The 18,561-nt window shown below is 41.3% G+C and overlaps 1 protein-coding gene across 1 annotated transcript in view; it reads right to left on the reverse strand.

Moving 5' to 3' along the window:
* Window positions 1-7,748: 7,748 nt before the first annotated feature.
* LOC309553891 (zinc metalloproteinase-disintegrin-like VLAIP-B) overlaps window positions 7,749-18,561 on the reverse strand; it is a gene marked incomplete at its 5' end in the record, with an annotated part of 102,884 nt that continues 92,071 nt past the window's right edge. The window contains 4 exon segments of the mRNA XM_082255377.1: window positions 7,749-7,878; window positions 15,095-15,361; window positions 15,909-15,950; window positions 17,925-18,015. Of these exon segments, the coding sequence (XP_082111503.1) occupies window positions 7,852-7,878; window positions 15,095-15,361; window positions 15,909-15,950; window positions 17,925-18,015 (427 nt within the window). The 3' untranslated portion in view covers window positions 7,749-7,851.

Here is an 18,561-nt window from a genome sequence, read left to right on the forward strand (position 1 = left end):
TTTCTGAAGTGCTTTTGATTTTTTAACTGCTATTTGTCCCATTGTCAATTTAAAGCAGCATCTGGTCTCAGCGGCTCCTGGTCTGTGACAGCTGGCATCCAACACTAACCCGGAGCTTATACAGATCGCTCCATAGGCATGTGTTGTAAAAGCAAAAGTAAACAGAATGATTCCACATGACTGGGGTATTGTCCATGTTACGGCTGCCGTGCCGCTTCACAATTTCCCCTCATTTTTTTTAACTTTACTCAAACTTTAATAACTCAGACCAAACATTTTATTTTGGGTTTAAATGGCCATAGCAGCCCTTTTATTAAACAACCATAACTAGCAATAGAATCTCTTTATTACATAATACTACATTCTCTATTAACCACTTGCCGCCCGTCCACCGTCAAATGACGGCGGAGCAGTGCGGCTCTCGTTCTGGGACGCAGTCAAATGACGGCGCACCAGGACAGCCTCTCTCGTGCACCCACGGGGGTGCACAGTGCGGCGATCCTGGCCGCGCCGTATTGCTAGGACACAACGCGACCCTGATCTTGGTGAAGAGCCAATGACATAACTCTTTACTCATGTGATCGGTTGTGTCCAATCACAGCCGGTCACATGTAAATGAGGAAGTGCCATTTATCGGCTCTTCTCGCCTCACACTGTCACAGTGTGTGGCAAGGAGAGCCGATCAACGGCTCCTCCTCAAAGGGGAGCCTAGGACAGGTAATCAGGGCTCTGATTACTGTAAAGTAAAAACACGTGCCCATAAGTTCCCCCAACCAATGCCCATCAGTGCCCACCATCAGTGCCCATAGTGCTGCCAGTCAGTGCCCATCAGTGCCTACTCATCTGTGCTGCCCGTCAGTGCCCATCAGTGTGGTATATTAGTGCCACATCATCAGTGCCCATCAGTGACGCCTCATCAGTGCACATCAGTGAAGGAGAAAAATTACTTATTTTCAAAATTTACTCACAGAAAATGAGAAAAACTTTTTTTTTTCAAAAATGTTGTCTTTTTTCTTTTTTTTTGTAAGAAATAAAAAGCCCAGCGGTGATTACATACCACCAAAAGAAAGCTCTATTTGTGTGAAATAATGATAATATGTCATATTGGTACAGTGTAGCATGACCGCGCAATTGTCATTCAAATTGTGACAGCGCTGAAAGCTGAAAATTGGCCTGGGCAGGAAGGGGGTGAAAGGGCCCTGTATTGAAATGGTTAAACAAAGCATAACAGCCTGATGTAACTACCTGCTCTTCTACTAGGTCTTAGGATTTTTGAAGGCACACTTGAATGACCAACCAGCTGTATTTGGCACCAACTTGCATCTCCATGGCCCCCGGCGGCAACTACACTTGCTCAGGGACAATTGTTTATCAATTCTCCAGCTGATACAGCCAACTAATCAATTACATTATACTTCCGACACTTATTAGGGCAGGTACTCCCTTACCGGAAATGGGCCCAACCCATCATTCTCCAAAGAACATAACCACCCCCGCCTTCAAAAACCCTACGACCTCTGCCTGCTGCTACAACATCACCAGTCCCACCCTAATCAACCCGCTAAGAAAAGAGCCACCCATATAACAAGTGAAGGTGCGAGAAAAGCTTGTACAATGCTGTCCTCTGATCCAACTGATGCTAGGGGCAACACCTCCCACCAAGAGAGCCCTAGGACCACACCCTGCCCTCCACCAATGAGGTAAGGCCTATTTTCCTTGAAACACCATTAGATTAACCCCTACGTTACTACAGCCTAGACTGTCCAGCCCAGTCATGTAGGCCTTCTGCTTATGCTACGCCTGCAGCTCCTGGCTTGTAGCTTTCTTTTTAAATCAGGAGTGTAGTGATGTCACAAGTAATGTCAGAAGATTTCCATTCAAAGAGCAGGGAAAGATTTGTTCCAGCTCTGCCCAGCATATCTGCAGTAGATCTCTCCTATATATAAATAACCTTAGGGGTGCGTCCAGTTCAACACCCGACAATACGAATTGGACCATAGTCCACAGGTGGTACAGCTCAGCTGAGCTGGGGTTACATGGCTTCCAGTCATTTATAAACAGCGCTTGAAGACAAGTAGATAAAGAGGAACTTCATTACCCCTCTCTTACCTTTTTCCCAGTTTATCTATTAGAAAAACACTATATACTTATATGTCCAGCAAATCCACCAGCGTTCTTTAATGGATGTACCACTTTGTTGCTGTTCACCCAGGCGCATGCCACCATCTTCTTTTCTGAAATCCTCAGGCGTTGGCTACAAGAACTGGGAAGAGACAGCCAGCCCCCTGATTCCACATGTGTTCCCCAAACAAGGTAAAAAGGAAGAATTAGGTTAGCAGATGGAGGGTAAGAGAGTGTTAAGATAGAGAACGATGGAGGCATAGGTTAGTTGGTGTGTAGTAGGGAAGGCCTAGGTCAGGGCTAGATTGGGACTGGCACTTTTATTCTTCGGTGAAGACGTCTATCCAGTAGAACCACATAGCCAGGAACTTAGAGTTTGTCCTTTTGAGGGAGCTAGTTAGGTCTTCCATAAATGAAATATCTTCAATGTGGCAGAGCTATTGTGCATTGTTTTGGAAAGTCAATTATCCAGTCGTGTATAACCAAAACCTTTTTATATTTTTACTATGTGTGATTTGGAATTACAAGTAACCATAGCTTCACCATATTCACCAAGTTTTTTTTTTTAATTTAACAATTTTTATTGATTTTATACACATCTAATAACAACACATAAAGTAAACATGGTATGTATAGAATACAGAAATACACACATATGTTAATTCCTTGTAGCATCTGTTCCCAACGACCATACAAAAAAAAAAAAAAAAGAGGGAAAAACCCAAAATTAGGATAAGGTATCTGTGTAACTCTAGTGTATATCATATAGTCAAATCTCACTCTAATGTGAATACATATCCCCGAACCAAATTTCATCTCCCTACACAACGGGGTGATGATACGTGAATTCAAGCCACTTCTATACCACTAAAAGTGTGAGAAATAAAAAAAAAAAAAAAGAAGAGGTGTAAGAAGGGGTATAACCCCTATTATATTCTTAGAGACAATCCACATTAAAAATATGTGGAAACTTGTGACTAAACCAAGTTAACATTTCTTTCTCAAAGTGAACATCCTGTACTCCTTTAGTAAATCAACCCCAATGAGTCAGTGAACTAACTTAATCTCCCTCACTGTCTGCTCTTTACCTTTCATAGAGGTTTTCAATTAGAGATATATAGTCTGAAAGCAGGACAATATCAATATTCTCTATTAAATGTTTCTTTGTAAAGAGGATTTCATATGAGATGAACATTTAATTTGCAAAGCCCCCCCCCCCCCATGATAATTGCTATTAAGAAAAAAAAACACCACATGAAGCCACTTAAAATTATATTATTTTATTTGATTTCAGCATAGGTGTCTAACAAAAAATAAAAATCTGCATAATAAACTTTGGCAGAGGCACTCTGAAGAATACAGTGACTTTACAGATATGAGACAAGTGAAATATGCCAAAATAAAAACCAGTTGTATAAAGACTCATGCACACAGGTACATTCCTCCTTACAGCATACATGTGCTGGCGTATTTTGGTGGCCAGAAGCCCCTGGTGCTGTGTACAACCATCTATAGACATGAATTGGTGTAGGCAGCTGTATGCAGGTATGTGCCACTATTTGCATTAAATGACACATACGTACAGTACAAATGCAGGTTGTCTGTGATCAGAATGTATGCATGAGCCAAGTAGCGGTGCATATCTGCATATGGCTGCCTATACCCATTCAAGTCTTTGGGCAGATGTATGCAGCAAAAGGGACTCCGAGGTACCAAAATACACCAGCCTGTTGTTCATTGTAGGAAGATATGTAGCCCTAGAGCATAGCAATAGAATTGTAGAATAGTTAAAAGATGAGACAAATAATATTCTTAGCATATACAATCAAACTCTGTAACACAACATAGGACTGATTTCCGAAAGTGCTAAAATAAAATGTGCAGATGTCGCCTGAAATAACCAAATAAGGTGGTACCAGGTATTTTTATATAGCAGGTTTTTAAAACATGTAAGGAAAAATCTACAGGAAAAAAAAATGTATCAATCTGTGCTAACCACACTCCTTAGCAAAGTCCATCACTAATGATCTCATTGTCTTCCTTCAATCCCAGATCATTTTGCAGCTTTTTGGACAGAACAATGCATATGAAACTTCAAAGAAAAACAGAGAGAAGAAAGTGCACAGATCCGGTGCAATTAAACACATTTTAATTATAAAACCAAACATGGTATTGCACTCATATTCTACCATAGGTAAGGGTGCTTTGTACACTACCAAGCAGAGGAAGATGTAATACCTGGGGCGAGCGGTTCTTTCTAGATGACAGCTCAGTCCACTTTAATGTTGCTGACAGACCGGGATCCAGAATGGCGCTCCCCAGCACTAAAAGGTGCGGGATTGTACCGTGCCAGTGCTTCTCAGCCTATAGATCTGCTTTCGGGTAAAAAATCTCTGTATTTCTGGATATGGAGCTGCATGTGACTCTAACCTGCCTCTCATAATTTATTGTTTGGTGCCTGAGCAGCCAAACAGTGCCTAAACATTGTCAAATGAGAGCAAGAGGACCCTTTTTGGCCGTGTTTAAGGCTGGCCATACATGTTCAACTTTTGTTGTACAATTTTCTGGTAGATCTACCACAAACCACAAAATGTGAGGTCAAAGCTAAACAACACATTCACTTGTATCTAATTAGGCAGGCCTTCGTACTACATACTTGAAGGTAAATTTCAAGAAAATTGGACAGAAAATTGTAAGAAAATTGGATCATGTATGGCCAGCCTTAGCTTTGACTTTATGTAACGTGGCACAGTAATGGCAGGGGGTCTGGCAGAGGATTTGAGAAAGAATGGTGCTAGAAGCCAACAGAAAAAAATAATTCCAGCCAATCTGGGAAGAAGAGATGATCCAGTTGGCAAACTTCAGGGATATTAAACTTCTAAAAGAAGCATAAGGAAGTAAAATTAAATTTTAGTTACACCTTTAGTTTCAGCCTGACATAGAGATTGCATGTTTAATATAATAATAATATAGAGCAGGGGTTTAAAACTCAATTTCATTGCATGCCACATCGGCAGTATGGTTGCCCTCAAAGAGTCAGTTGTATCTGGGGCCTACTACATACATGGGGGCAGAGTTCAGGGGTGTGCTATGTACAGATTACAGGGTTTAGGAGTGCGCTATGTACAAAGTGCAAAGTTCAGGGTGTGCTGTGCACAGAGCGCAGGGTGTGCAACCTCATCCCCAACCCCTCCCCACCTGGCCCAGCTCTAGTACCTTCCTGTGTAGGTGGCTCTGCCTCACCTTGCAGGGAGATCATTCTGATTCAGGAGATGTGTCCCCATCATGAATGCGTGCAGGGATCTGTTAGATCCAGGAGCCGCTGAGAGCAAAGCTGTCTCTTCAGTGTTTACAAGTGACAGAGGAGATCAGGAGCAGAGGGTGAGAGCCAGAGTTGGAGGAATGGAGTTCCACAATGTTCCAGCTGCAAAACTGGATGCGACGGCAACATGACAAGGCCGGGAGGGCCGCATTCGGGCCACGGGCTTTGTGTTTGACATATGTGATAAAGAGGGTTCAAAAGTTTAGGAAGGAGGAAAGATAAATAGTTGTGTTGTATTTCAAATAAAATACCCTGAAAGTAAAGGAAATAAAAAGTACATTTCATGGTAAAATGTTAACCTATGGCTGCCTTATTGGTAGGGTTCCCTAGTAATGATGATTTAGTTGCCAAGTCCTTAAATGTCAATGCACACAGGAAACTTATGAGACCCTTCATGTAAGAGAGATGAAGAGAAGAAGATAGGTTTTAAATCCAACCATGGCTCCCTCCATAGGTAGAGTGGAGAAGTGAGTGTAGCCACCAAGAGACAGGAAATGTGCTAATTGCAGCCACCTGGTCTAAGGATTGATAAACTGCAATATGTTAGCAATATGTATAGCCCTAACCCTAGAACTGATTGATCATGTGATTGATGATCACTCAGTTTGTCAGGTCTGCTCTGAGCAAAGAGTGGTGCTCTGCCCCTCCAATTGATCACTGGAGTGTCGGGCTGTAGGGTGGGAGTGGCTGGTTCAGGCTCCTAGCGGAACTACGAAGGCCTGAACCCACTGCCTGTAAGGCATCTGGGTGGATCCCAACATTATTGTTGGGATCCCTCCAGAGACCGGAGCAGCTCTGTGACATCAGTCAACAGCTGACTTTAGCCCGCTGTTGCCGGATGCAGATTCTAGGAGAGCAGATCTGTGCACTCCTGTGACCCTCAGGAGAAGTATGGCTCAAAGAGCTTTGGCTCTTCTTCTCTTTTAAGTAAGTCACCTAGTGTTTCAGACAGATATTTAAATATAGTTTTATTATTTACAAGTGACACATAAATATAAACAATTCAATAAACAAAGTAAAAATTGTTGCCTCCTACTACAGAGACCTTTGATCCCGTAACAATAAGTTCTTAATAAAAAGTTCAGAAGACAGTCGTGTCTATTGAACCAGCATCTGAAGGAATGTAACAGGTTATAGAACATAAACCCTGGAATAACATAAATCATTGCAAAACATATTTATCCTCCATGTAGCCAGCTACTGACAGTATTTACAAATGAAATAAAAAAGCAACTCATGGTAAACAGTCTGTAAAAGAAGAAGCAAGGGCTTATTTTTAATGTAAAGGGCCGTTCAACTAAATCACATCGTTTTTATGAATTTGTTTTGGCAAAATACATTTTAATAGAGGTGGCTACTCTTTCCTATACACACACCTGTGATTGCTTTTGAGCAGCTCTTTTACATAAAATTATATTTTCAGTTGTGGAATATAACCTTCTTTTCCATAGACCCTTTAAAGAGAGCCTATTGTCTAATTTAACATGGCAACAAATACTGTCCCTGAAATTAGAAAGTAAATACTTACATCTCCTGCTGTCCTAGCCACTAAATGTTGCCCCATTAAAAAGAAAAAACATAGTTTCTTCTGCCTATCCAAAGTCAGTGCTGTGTCTTGTTGGACGTTGGGGTCAGCGGGAGGAACCACTGAACATGGAAAGGGAACAGAAGACCAAACGCTGCTGGAAGTTTCAGCTAAAGTGTTTCTCTTCAATGGAGCAGTGTAAGCATCAGGAGAGGAGGTGCTTATTGCCACTTTAAAGAGACTCTCAAGGGTGTTCTGACTCTAGACCGTTTTAAATTTACTAGGGCTGCTAACAGCACATCCAAGATGGTGGCATCAAGCTGTAGTCTCCAGGCTTTTGGATGTCTATCCAAGGGAAGCTTTTACAGGTACATAACATGCATAAAATACATATAATGCACATATAATCTTATAGGATAATTGCTGTTGAAATGAATGGTCTGGCGGCGAGAGCGATTTAAGAAGCCTATTCCTGTACAAAAAAATTTTTTATAACCTTTCATACATTCATTATAAGCAGTATGTACACTTTTTTGCTATTAACCTCAATCAAATGACTCAAAAAGTTTGATTTTCTTTTTTTTTGCATAATGTAGATAAACAAGTGTGAACCTATATTAAAAAGCTTATTTTTTTTTTTTGCTTCGATATATATATAAAAAAAAAAAATAACCAGAATTTAAAAACAAAAAAGTATTTTCAGGTAAACTGGATGAAATTGTTTCTACAGGCGATCCTTACATTGCCAATAATGCAACCCTCAGAAAGGTGTACTGCACTTCTACTCTTCCTTGACTTGTAGATCGGCTGTCAGTCCACACAGGGCTATTCAAGTCATAAACAATAGTGAGCATTTCAAATAAACTCCTTCAGACACTCCTTGTTATTTTTTTACTGGGGGCTTCAGTGCCTGTAAAGAAAAAATAATTGAGAATGATATATTCATGTGTGTAAGTTACGTGCCCTGTGATGCACATGAATTCAACACACAATATGGCACAGTATATGTACATGAATGGTACTTAAGGCACATAAGTTTATTGTAACAAACCTGTCCTGAGCACCACAATTCAGTTGTGTAAATGCATTATGCATTGTGGTGCGCCAATTGGCCAAAAACAGTATAGGTATGTTTTTTCATGCTCGTTAAGAGCCCATTCAAAGTGAACACACTGCCTAATGCAATACAACTCAATGTATGAAAAAATCAAGTTAAAATACACATTGGTGAAAAGGGGAGAGAACTAAGGGCAATATTTTTTTTTGCATTTCGGCTAAAATAGTGAAGGGTGATAACCCCTGTCAAGTTTTGGTTGACAATCTGTTTTACTTCAGGAAGATTTTTCTTCACTTCTTGTTCCATAGCCTTAGGCTCCGTTCACATGTAGGCGTTTTGGGGCGTTTTTGGGGAGTTTTTCTGCTCTAGGATCAGCTCTCAAAACGCCCAACAAGACAAATCCTATTCATTTCAATGGCCCCTGTTCACATCTGAGCATTTTGACCCTGTGAGCAAAACGCCCAACGCTCAAAAAAGTACATGAGCTTCTTTTTGGGCAGATTACTGGCGTTTTCCATTGGTCTCTATTCAATCTAAAAACGCCTGCACAAAAAACGCCTGTAAAATCGCGGTAAAAATCGCGTGAAAACGCTACGCTCAGGTGTGAATGGAGCCTTAAGGCTCCATTCACACCTGGGCGTTTTTGAGTGTTTTTCAGCTCCGAAAACGCTCAAAAAAAACATTCCAAAACGCCCAACAAGTAAAACCCCATTCATATAAATAGCCCCTGTTCACATCTGAGCATTTTGCAAAACGCCTGTAGCTGAAAAAAGTACATGAGCTTCTTTTTGGGCTGATTACCAGCGTTTATGATAGATGTCAATGCCTGCCTCCAAAAACGCCTGGAAAAAACGCTTGAAAATCGCGGTAAAATCGTGGTAAAAAACACGGTTAAAGTCTACACACAAGTGTGAATGCAGCCTAACAGCATGTGCAGAGTGCCAGATGCTTCACGGCATACAGTATGTGCAGCGTGGTGTTTAGTGCCCAAAGTATCCTAGGGCACATGGCATTGTGATTCCAGTAAGCTTTTTAGCAAAAGGCATTCTTTCCTAGGCAAAAAAGGCAGAAGCCCTGGCATTTTAAAAGGTATTTGCAAATAATGTGGTGGTGGTGGTACGTGGTGGTGAAAGTCTGCTTTAAGTAAAACAGTTGTTTTACCTGTCATTGGTAAAGAACAGGTCCATGTTAGGGTTAGCTTTATTGTTTAGGTTAATGTGGATTGGAGATGTGGCTGGGTTTTTATTCAGGATTAGGCATTTATTTTAAGCTCATTGTTAGCTTGAGATAAAAGTTGAAGCAAAGTTAAAGTATAACTAAAGGCATAACTTTTTTTTTTAGTTTTGAATAGATTGGAGAGGGATTAGAACGCTTGTCAGTTTAATTGTTGTCTGTGCCTCCCGTTAAGGTGGTTCATCCTCTTCATTCACCCTCTTTACCATAATAATTGAAAGTAAAACAAAATCCCAAATTTTGGGTTGTCCCCAGAAAAGCAATAGAGGGGAAATCTTCCAATATAGACACTAGTTCTGGTGACCTGGGGGTCCCCAAGGAATTATATTATTTGCAGAGATTTCCTTTCACTTTCTGTTTGGATAATGGATAGGAAGTGAAAAGAAATCTCCACAATGGGACAAAGATGGTAAAAGAAAATCTGACAGGGGTTATAACCCTCCCTTGCGCTATCCAAAATGAAAAAAAAAAAAAAAAAAGTTTTGCCTATAGTTCTATATTAAGGATTAGGTTAAGACTAAGTTTTGGGTTACAGTTTGGCTTGAGTTAGGGTCAGCAATCTATTTTAGTCTTCTTTCAAGTGTGATAAAAGTTGGTTAGATGGACGAATGATGAATAAATACAGATAAAGAAGATTTACCCATGTACAATTACTTTGTGCAAATCACTATTGTGATAAAAACTGATATTCCCCCAACAGCAACCAATTACAAGATAAGAAAATATATACAATTTCCACCAGTCTGTTGGTGATAGAATATATTGTTGCATTTCATGTACAGGTAGTCTATGGCTGTCATTACTCAAAATAGTTTTAGATTGTTTTTTAATAATAAAGGCTGCACTGTATTACTTTACTATTTTGTTAATTTATCTAACACAACTAGAATATGCAGTGTCCAGGGTACATAGTACATACGTTTCTGCTCCTGAACATATTATTCCTACTCCCTAGGATCAATTCCAGTGGAAGTCAATTAACCTACCGGCATATTTTTTGGGCTTCTGATCACGCTGGTTGAAATCTATACAAATGTAATGCAGATAGTGGCCCTAGTGGGAGCTAAACCCAGGACCCAACAGATGCTTGGTCCTAGTGGGAGTGGAAGCTTTGATTTGTAAAGGGGTAATAGCAGTAGTCTCCAGTAGGCTTGTGTAACATGTTCCCAGTCTCTTGCTGTCTTCTGCAGCATGTCTCTAACCTTTAACCAATCCTGTCTGCAGTATCTGACAATCATTGCCTCTAGTATGCCTGTAGTCTTAAAGTCCACTCTCTATTACATATCCTGAACATCATGGTCAAGGGTGCATTTGAGGCCCCCTTTGCCACCTGTTGACAACCACTGATCTACACACTTAAGTTGCTTATACTGGGGTGTCATTGGGACTATTACTTGTGTGTGAGCATAAAAAAATACTTGATACAACATGGATTACATTGCTGTAGTATTCTCCTATATATAATAAAAACAATGGTTAAGGTGGGTCCACCATTGGAATTACTATCTTATGAGGTTTATTTAATATTTAAAAAGGGAAATCTGCCAAGTGCATTAAACAAGAACATAAGTTGCAATTTTTAACAGTAAAACATAAATTACTTTTTCTTTTTATTTCTTAACCACTTTACCACTAAGTACTGTAATAGTACTGCGGCAAAGTGGCTCGTTCCCGTCTGACGACGTAGACCTACGTCGCCAGACTCCTCCCCTGTAGGCGGCGCTCGCGCGCCGCCGGAGGCGCGCTCCTGCTGTTTTCATTCACAGCGGGAGTCGGGCCAGGGGATCGTCGGGGATCTAGTGTGGAGATCCGCCCGCCTGTGTAAACACAAGCGGGCGGATCTCCTCAGTGACAGGGAGTGACAGATCGGAGTGTTCAGCATAGCTGGACATCCGATCTGTCCCTGTCTCACACAGTCACCTCCCCCCCACACGTCAGTAAGCACCAGGCATACATTAACCCCTCCCTCTCCAATAAAGTTAACCCCTTCCCTGCCAGTGTCATTTTTACAGTAACAGTGCATATTTATAGCACTGATTACTGCAGTAATGTCACTGGTACCCCCAAAAGTGTCAAAAATGTCAGTCAAGGGTCCGATCTGTCCGCCGCAATGTCGCAGTCCCGCAAAAAAAATCGCAGATCGCCGCCATTACTCGTTAAAACAAAAACACCAAAAATGACATAAATCTTTCCCTTTGTTAGTAAACGCAATAACTTTTGCGCAAACCAATCAAAATACGCTTATTGCGATTTTTTTTACCAAACATGGGTAGCAGAAAACAAATTGGCCAAAAATTAAAAAAAAATTGTTTTTTTTTTGGGGGGGAATTTCATATAAAAAAATGTGAAAAATATTGTTATTTTCTCAAAATAAACGCTCTTTTTTTGTTTATAGCGCAAAAAGTAAAAATCGCACAGGTTATCAAATACCACCAAAAGAAAGCTCTGTTTGTGGGGAAAAAAATGGATTTTTGTAAGATCTTACCGTAAAATCCTTTTCTCTTAAGCTCATTGACAGACGTAGTCTTCTTGATTCTCAAGAGCTGGGTTATGTTGTCTCCGCAGGAGTAGGACTAGGCAGAAAGACAAAACGTTCTGGCTCCACCCTAGGGGCAGTCCCTGAGGGTATATCCTCCCTCTCTCTGCTACAGGGAATCAGTTCTGTTTTAAAGCAGTACAGAGAATTTAACCCAACCCAACTCAATGATAGAGGGGCGGGTACTACGTCTGTCAATGAGCTTAAGAGAAAAGGATTTTACGGTAAGATCTTACAAAAATCCATTTTTCTCTATCGCTCATTGACAGACGTAGTCTTCTTGATTCTCAAGAGCTGGGACATCAAGAAGCAGTGCCACAAAATGAGGGGTGGGATTGACAGAATCAAAATCCAATCTAGAAGGCCCAACCGGAGCCAACCAGAAGTATCAAAGGACTCATCGAGTAAACAGATGAGACCTACCCCACAAATCCTCGAGGTAGACCAACAGTCTCCTCAAACAGTGGCCTGCAGGAACCTTGCAGCCAGAAGAGGCATCTGACGATGCCATCACATAAACCTTATACAATATTGTAAAGGTATGAACCGACTACTAAACAGTCGCCTTGAAAACCTGAACCACTGACGCCTGATGGCGGAAGGTCCAGGAAACTCTAAGCGCCCGAGTAGAATGCGCCTTAACAGGGAACGGGGGATCCCGACCCTTAGATAAAATAAGCCTATACCACCGTCTGTCTGATCCATCTAAAGATGGTCGCAGCAGAACAGGCAACCCCTTCTTAGGGCCATCCGTGATCACAAACAGTGAATCCGTCTTACAAATTGAATCCGTAGTATTCAAGTATATCCTGATCGCCCGAACTACATCCAAGGAATGCCATGCAAATTCTCGAGGATGATTGGGCTAAGGACATAGGAAGGACAATACACTGTCCTTATTCAATGAAACTTTGAAACCACCTTAGAAGGAAGGATGGATTCGGATGAAGAACAACCTTATCCCTATGAACCACCAGATCTGGGGAACAACAGTATAATGCAGCCAGTTCTGACGCCCTGCGTGCAGAAGTGATAGCCACCAAGAAGACCACCTTCTGGGATAAAGTAGGCAAGGGAATCTCCCTGATATTTTCAAAGGGAGGTGTCTGAAGAACCGACAGCACCAAATTAAGATCCCAGGATGGTAACGGCGCGTGCACTGGCAGAGCCAGGTGTCGCACCCCCTGGATGAAATTCCGCACCAAGGAATGAGTAGACAAAAGCTTCTGAAAGAAGATAGCAAATGCTGAAACCAGACGCTTGATAACACTCAAGGCCAGCTTCTGCTCAACTCCCTGTTGCAGAAAGCCAATATTCGGACTACCGAATAAAGATGTAGATGGAACCCAAGGGATTCACATCACACAATATAAGACTTCCATGTACGATGATAATCTTTCTGGAAGTCGCTTTCCTTGTTTTAACTAGAGTAGGAATAACTGAAGCTGACAATCCCTTGTCCTTCAGCACCTGGGTCTCAATAACCAGGCCGTTTAAAACCAGCGATTGTAAAGCAGGATGGAAGATCGGTCCCTGAGACAGTAGATCCTCCCTGAGAGGAAGTCTCCACGGGACGTCCGCCATCAGTCTGACCAAGTCGGCGTAACAAGCTCGACGAGGCCAGTCCGGAGCTGCCAGGATTACTGGAATTCCTTCCTCCTCTATCTTGCGAAGAAGTCTTGGCAGTAACCCAAGAGGAGGGAAGGCATACATTAGCTGGTATTGCCCTCACGGGGCGATCAGTGCGTCTGCGGTTTCTGCTAGAGGATCGCGGGAGCGAGCCACGAATCTCTGAACTTTCCTGTTGAATCGAGATGCCAACAGATCCATATCCGGGGTGCCCCATCGTAGGCACAACTGGTGGAAAACGTCTGGATGGAGGGACCATTCCCCCTGATCCAGAGTCTGACGGCTGAGATAATCTGCCTGCCAATTCTCCACCCCCGGAATGAACACCGCAGAGATTGCTGGAACAAATCGTTCCGCCCAGCGAAGAATGCAAGCCACTTCTTTGGCCGCTCGGACACTCTTGGTGCCCCCCTGGTGATTGACATAAGCCACGGCCGTGGCGTTGTCCGACTGGATCCGAACCGGGCTGCCCTGGAGCTGCTCGGTCCAGTGAATCAGACAAAGTCTGATCGCTCTCAGTTCCAATACATTTATCGGTAACCTGGATTCTTCCGGGGACCAAAGTCCCTGGACAGATAACTGACCGAGAATTCCTCCCCATCCGGATAGACTGGCATCCGTGGTCACTGTCGTCCAATATATTGGCAGAAATGACTTTCCCTGGCTGAGCATCGGAGACCGAAGCCACCAGACCAGAGACTCTCTGGTCTGTTTGCTCAATCGGATCTGATTGTCCAGGGATTCCGGATTCCGATTCCATCTGAGAGGAATCTCTTGCTGAAGAATTCGGGTATGGGACTGGGCAAATGGGACTGCTTCGAAGGAAGCCACCATCAACCCCAGACCCCTCATGCAAGTCCGAAGGGAAGACCAGCTGTTGGTGGACTGCTGATTGAATCTTTCGGAGTTTCCCTACCGGAAGAGAAAACTCTTGCCCTGACTGTGTCTAGAATTAGACCCAGATATTCGAGCCTCTGGGTGGGAACCAGAAATGACTTTTGCTGGTTCACCAGCCACCCGAATTCCTGTAAAGAAATCATAGTAATTTCTATGTTTTGTAGCAAGGTCTGAGGAGACTCTGCATGAAGCAGAAGATCGTCTAGGTAACCTAGAATCGATATGCCTCTTTGGCGCAGAAGTGCCAACATTGGGGCCAACACCTTCGTGAAGACCCGCGGAGCCGTGGCGAGACCCTCCTGACTAGACAGAAAAAAACTGATTCCCTGTAGCAGAGAGAGGGAGGATATACCCTCAGGGACTGCCCCTAAGGTGGAGCCAGAACGTTTTGTCTTTCTGCCTAGTCCTACTCCTGCGGAGACAACATAACCCAGCTCTTGAGAATCAAGAAGACTACGTCTGTCAATGAGCGATAGAGAAAAGGACGTCAATTTCGTTTGGGTACGGCGTCACACGACCGCGCAATTGTCAGTTAAAGTCGCACAGCGCCGAATCGCAAAAAGTGGCCGAGACGTAAGACAGCAAAATGCTCTAGTGGTAAAGTGGTTAAAGGTTTTCCTTTTCCATTATTTTATAATAACAGATTCATTATAACAGATTCACTTTAAATAATAAGGGTCCTGAAAGGTTTTCTAAAGATCTAAATGTTTAGGGTGACTATAAATAGTGTAGATTGTAGCAGACAGTTGGATGCAACTATTTAATTGAATGTACCTTTGTTGGGGGAGTGGGAAGAACTGGTTTAGCAGCAGGTACCGGCGGTGGAGCGGTGGCTGGTACTGGTTTGGTTGCAGGTACAGGTGGTAGAACCAGGGCTGGCACTGGTTTGGCAGCAGGTACAGGTGGTGGAGATGTAGCTGGTACTGGTTTGGCAGCAGGTACTGGTGGTGGAGCTGTAGCAGGTACTGGTTTGGTGACAGGCACAGATGGTGGTGCCATGACTGGTACAGGTGGTGGAGCTGTGGTTGGCCTCTGTATTGCCTAAAATATGACACTCACATTAATATCACAAATTCATAATTCAAAGAATTGAATCACTTTTTTTCTAATAGGTCTTGAGCTTACCGGGGAATTTTTACTTAGATCCACTGATGTAGTCTGTTGACAAAAGAAAATAAATACACATTTATGTATATAATGATGTTTGCTAAAAAAAAAAATGATAAAAGATACAGTTTAAAAAAATACTGAGTGATGAATTAAATTAGAAGCTTTCTACCCTAATGATTTCCGGCAAAGAAAATGAGGGGAAAGCTAAAAGTAATGTAAAAACACATGTTGCCAGAACAGGACATGAAGATAAATCTCCCAGTAAAGGTACATGTTACAGAGGCAACCTTAAAAAGTTGAATCTTCCTTTAAGAAGATTTCCTCTTGTTTTCTGTTTAATTCCGGAAATGGGAAGTGTAGTAAAATTTCCCTCAGTATTGAGGGGAGTAATACATGTCTCCTAAGAGAAAGGAGGAGGATATTTTTGCTTGCACACCTAAAGCTCTAATTGATCAGTGTAAAATAAGTGTGTACTTACCACAGTGTACTGTGGGGCCCAGTATCCATCTTTGCTCTGTGGCTGTGAGAGAAATAAGACATAAAAAATATTAGTAAGTTGCTATTCTAATAGAATTTGGTGATGTCACCAATGTGCTCCTTGTTGGACAGAAAGCTGTACCTGAGGACCTACAGCTGAAAATGTTCAGCCAAACAGTGAGTACATTCTGCTACAGTCATTGTTAAGGTATTCTGACAGTTGTGTCGGCTGTCAGAACAACTGGCAGGGAAGATTTCTCCATCCATGTTGTTTTAGAGCTGAATACATTGATAGAGAAACAAGTGAAATCTAAGAGTGCATGGACAGTCTTAAGCCTTGTACACACAAACTTCAATATACATGAAAATAGTGTGTGCAGAAAACTTTTACGAAGATTTCAGAAAGCGCCAAACACTTTTTTGAACTCTCTAAAGTAGCCCTTTAGTTCTGGTTTGGAAATGTTAAACATAGATCATAATGGTAGTGCTGGCTGTCACTTTACAGGCTTTTAGAAAGCTTTGACGCTACTTGTAACTACTTGAATCACAAGATTTTAGTTGAAGCTATAAATAAAACAATGCCTGATTGGTTCATAAAGTTTGTATTAAAGTTTTCGTAAATTTTGTTTAAATATTTTACATATATTTATATTTTGATTATTATGATATAATAGTGCAATTATAATACATATCTTATTATTTTATTATTATTACATATTTTTAAATCTATTTATATTTATTTTGATTATTCTTTTATTATAATATAATAGTACAATTATAATAAAATGCATATCTTATTATTTTATTATTATTATTCATTTTTGTTTTTATATATATATATATATATATATATATATATATATATATATATATATATATATATATTTATATACACTGTATATACATATAATTTGTATAATTTCTATTAGAAATATACTTTGCAACAAAGACCATGTTTAGTCCATTCTTTTAGATAATTTCTAAAGATCTGATGATGGATGTGGATATCTAATAACAGGGCCAGATTAGGTTTATGACTCAGTTGGCCTTATAGTCAGTAGAAGCAGTCAGTAGAAGCAGAGATAGGGAAACACATTTTTATATATCAGTAGAAATGCAATCTCATATAAGCTTAAAGTACAACAGTATTTTTTTGTTTTCAGTCACCTCTTGAGTGCTGTCCAGCTGGTCTTATGACATCAGCCCAACCCAGAGATTTTTATTGTGCAGCTCCCTCCAAACAGCACAGCCTTTCCTTCACAAATGGCAGATTTGTATTGCACATGCACCCTAGCCCTGTTCAATCCAATGAGAAAGCCATACTCATGGTGGCCTCAAGCAGTCGCTCAGAGTACAACAGTTCCATAGGAATGAAGAAGGCTGTGGCACGCATATGCAGTATGAAGCATACATTTTTGGGAGAACTCCTGTGCAGCTTGCAGCACACTGAAGATTGCTGGATTTAAGGTGAAGGTAAGTACAAGACCAAATAGTCAGCACCTGGGGGGGTGTTTCTACTGAGGATTGTTTAAAATTGTGTTTTTTCTGGTCTCTTTGCCTCTACTGCTGATTTTCACAGGCTTACCCAAGCCAAATAGGCTTTTACACATTATTCCTGTAATGTGAAAAGGTTTGATTATTTTTTTTTTATATCTCCTGCTTTCAACAGAAACAATCCTAGGAATCAGCAAAGTGTTCCCAAGCACTTCCTTTGCTCAGGTTACAAAGCTAACTCTATTGAGTTACTCTGTTGTCATCCTTTCCTTTGCATTCCTGATTCGGACAACAAGCAACTGTACCTTTGCATGGTGAGCGGTTACATTCTACGGTAGCATTGGAGCACAAACATGTATACAGAATGTGAAAAAGTACAAGGAAAGGAGAAATTAATAAAATTAGGGTAATTTTTTTGTTTTTGTTTTTTTGCAGTGCAGGTTAAAAAAAAAAGGGTTGGAATGGACAGCTCAGAGATTTGATTAGGATGGATTAGCAGAAATAATTCTTAATTAAGTCCTACCTGTGATGGGGATTGACTAGAACGAGCCTTTTTCTGTGGCTTCTGGTCAAGGTATGCTGGATTTGTAGCACCTGATATTCCGGATGGAGATCTGTCAGAGACACAGCTACTGTCAACAATTTATCCAACAGTTCTCATTCCATTCTGTACAGCATAGAAAATCACTCTGATTTTAACACCATCCCACTGGGACTGCAAAAAGTCGGCTGGCTATGGATGTGGTCACATCTGACAGAGTTAAAACTGAACTCTGGGGCACAAAGACCTTCATTTAAATGTGCTCCTTTATAGCCAGCAAAGATATAAATCCACATTTTGTGTGAACCAAATGCCTTTGCAAGCCCAGTTATTACATTCTAAATGTAGCTGTGATGTAATCCCTGCACTAGCAGAGCTTGGTACATGAGTTGTTTCATACTGGATTACTGAACAGATTGGAAAGAAAATACACAAAGGACACCACGGGGTCTATGCATACAAAAAAAATTCCATGCAGATGGCTTAAGCACTTCCGCACAGGATTGATCCCCACATTGTTCTAATATGATTATCTCCTCTGATTATCAGCTTCATCTAGTGCCATAATGCAATATTTTTCCTAAATACCTCAATAAAAAAAGCATTATGGCCGCTAGAT

The sequence above is a fragment of the Pelophylax lessonae genome (assembly GCF_965119305.1).
Source record: "Pelophylax lessonae genome assembly, chromosome: 4".
Classification (NCBI taxonomy): domain Eukaryota; kingdom Metazoa; phylum Chordata; class Amphibia; order Anura; family Ranidae; genus Pelophylax; species Pelophylax lessonae.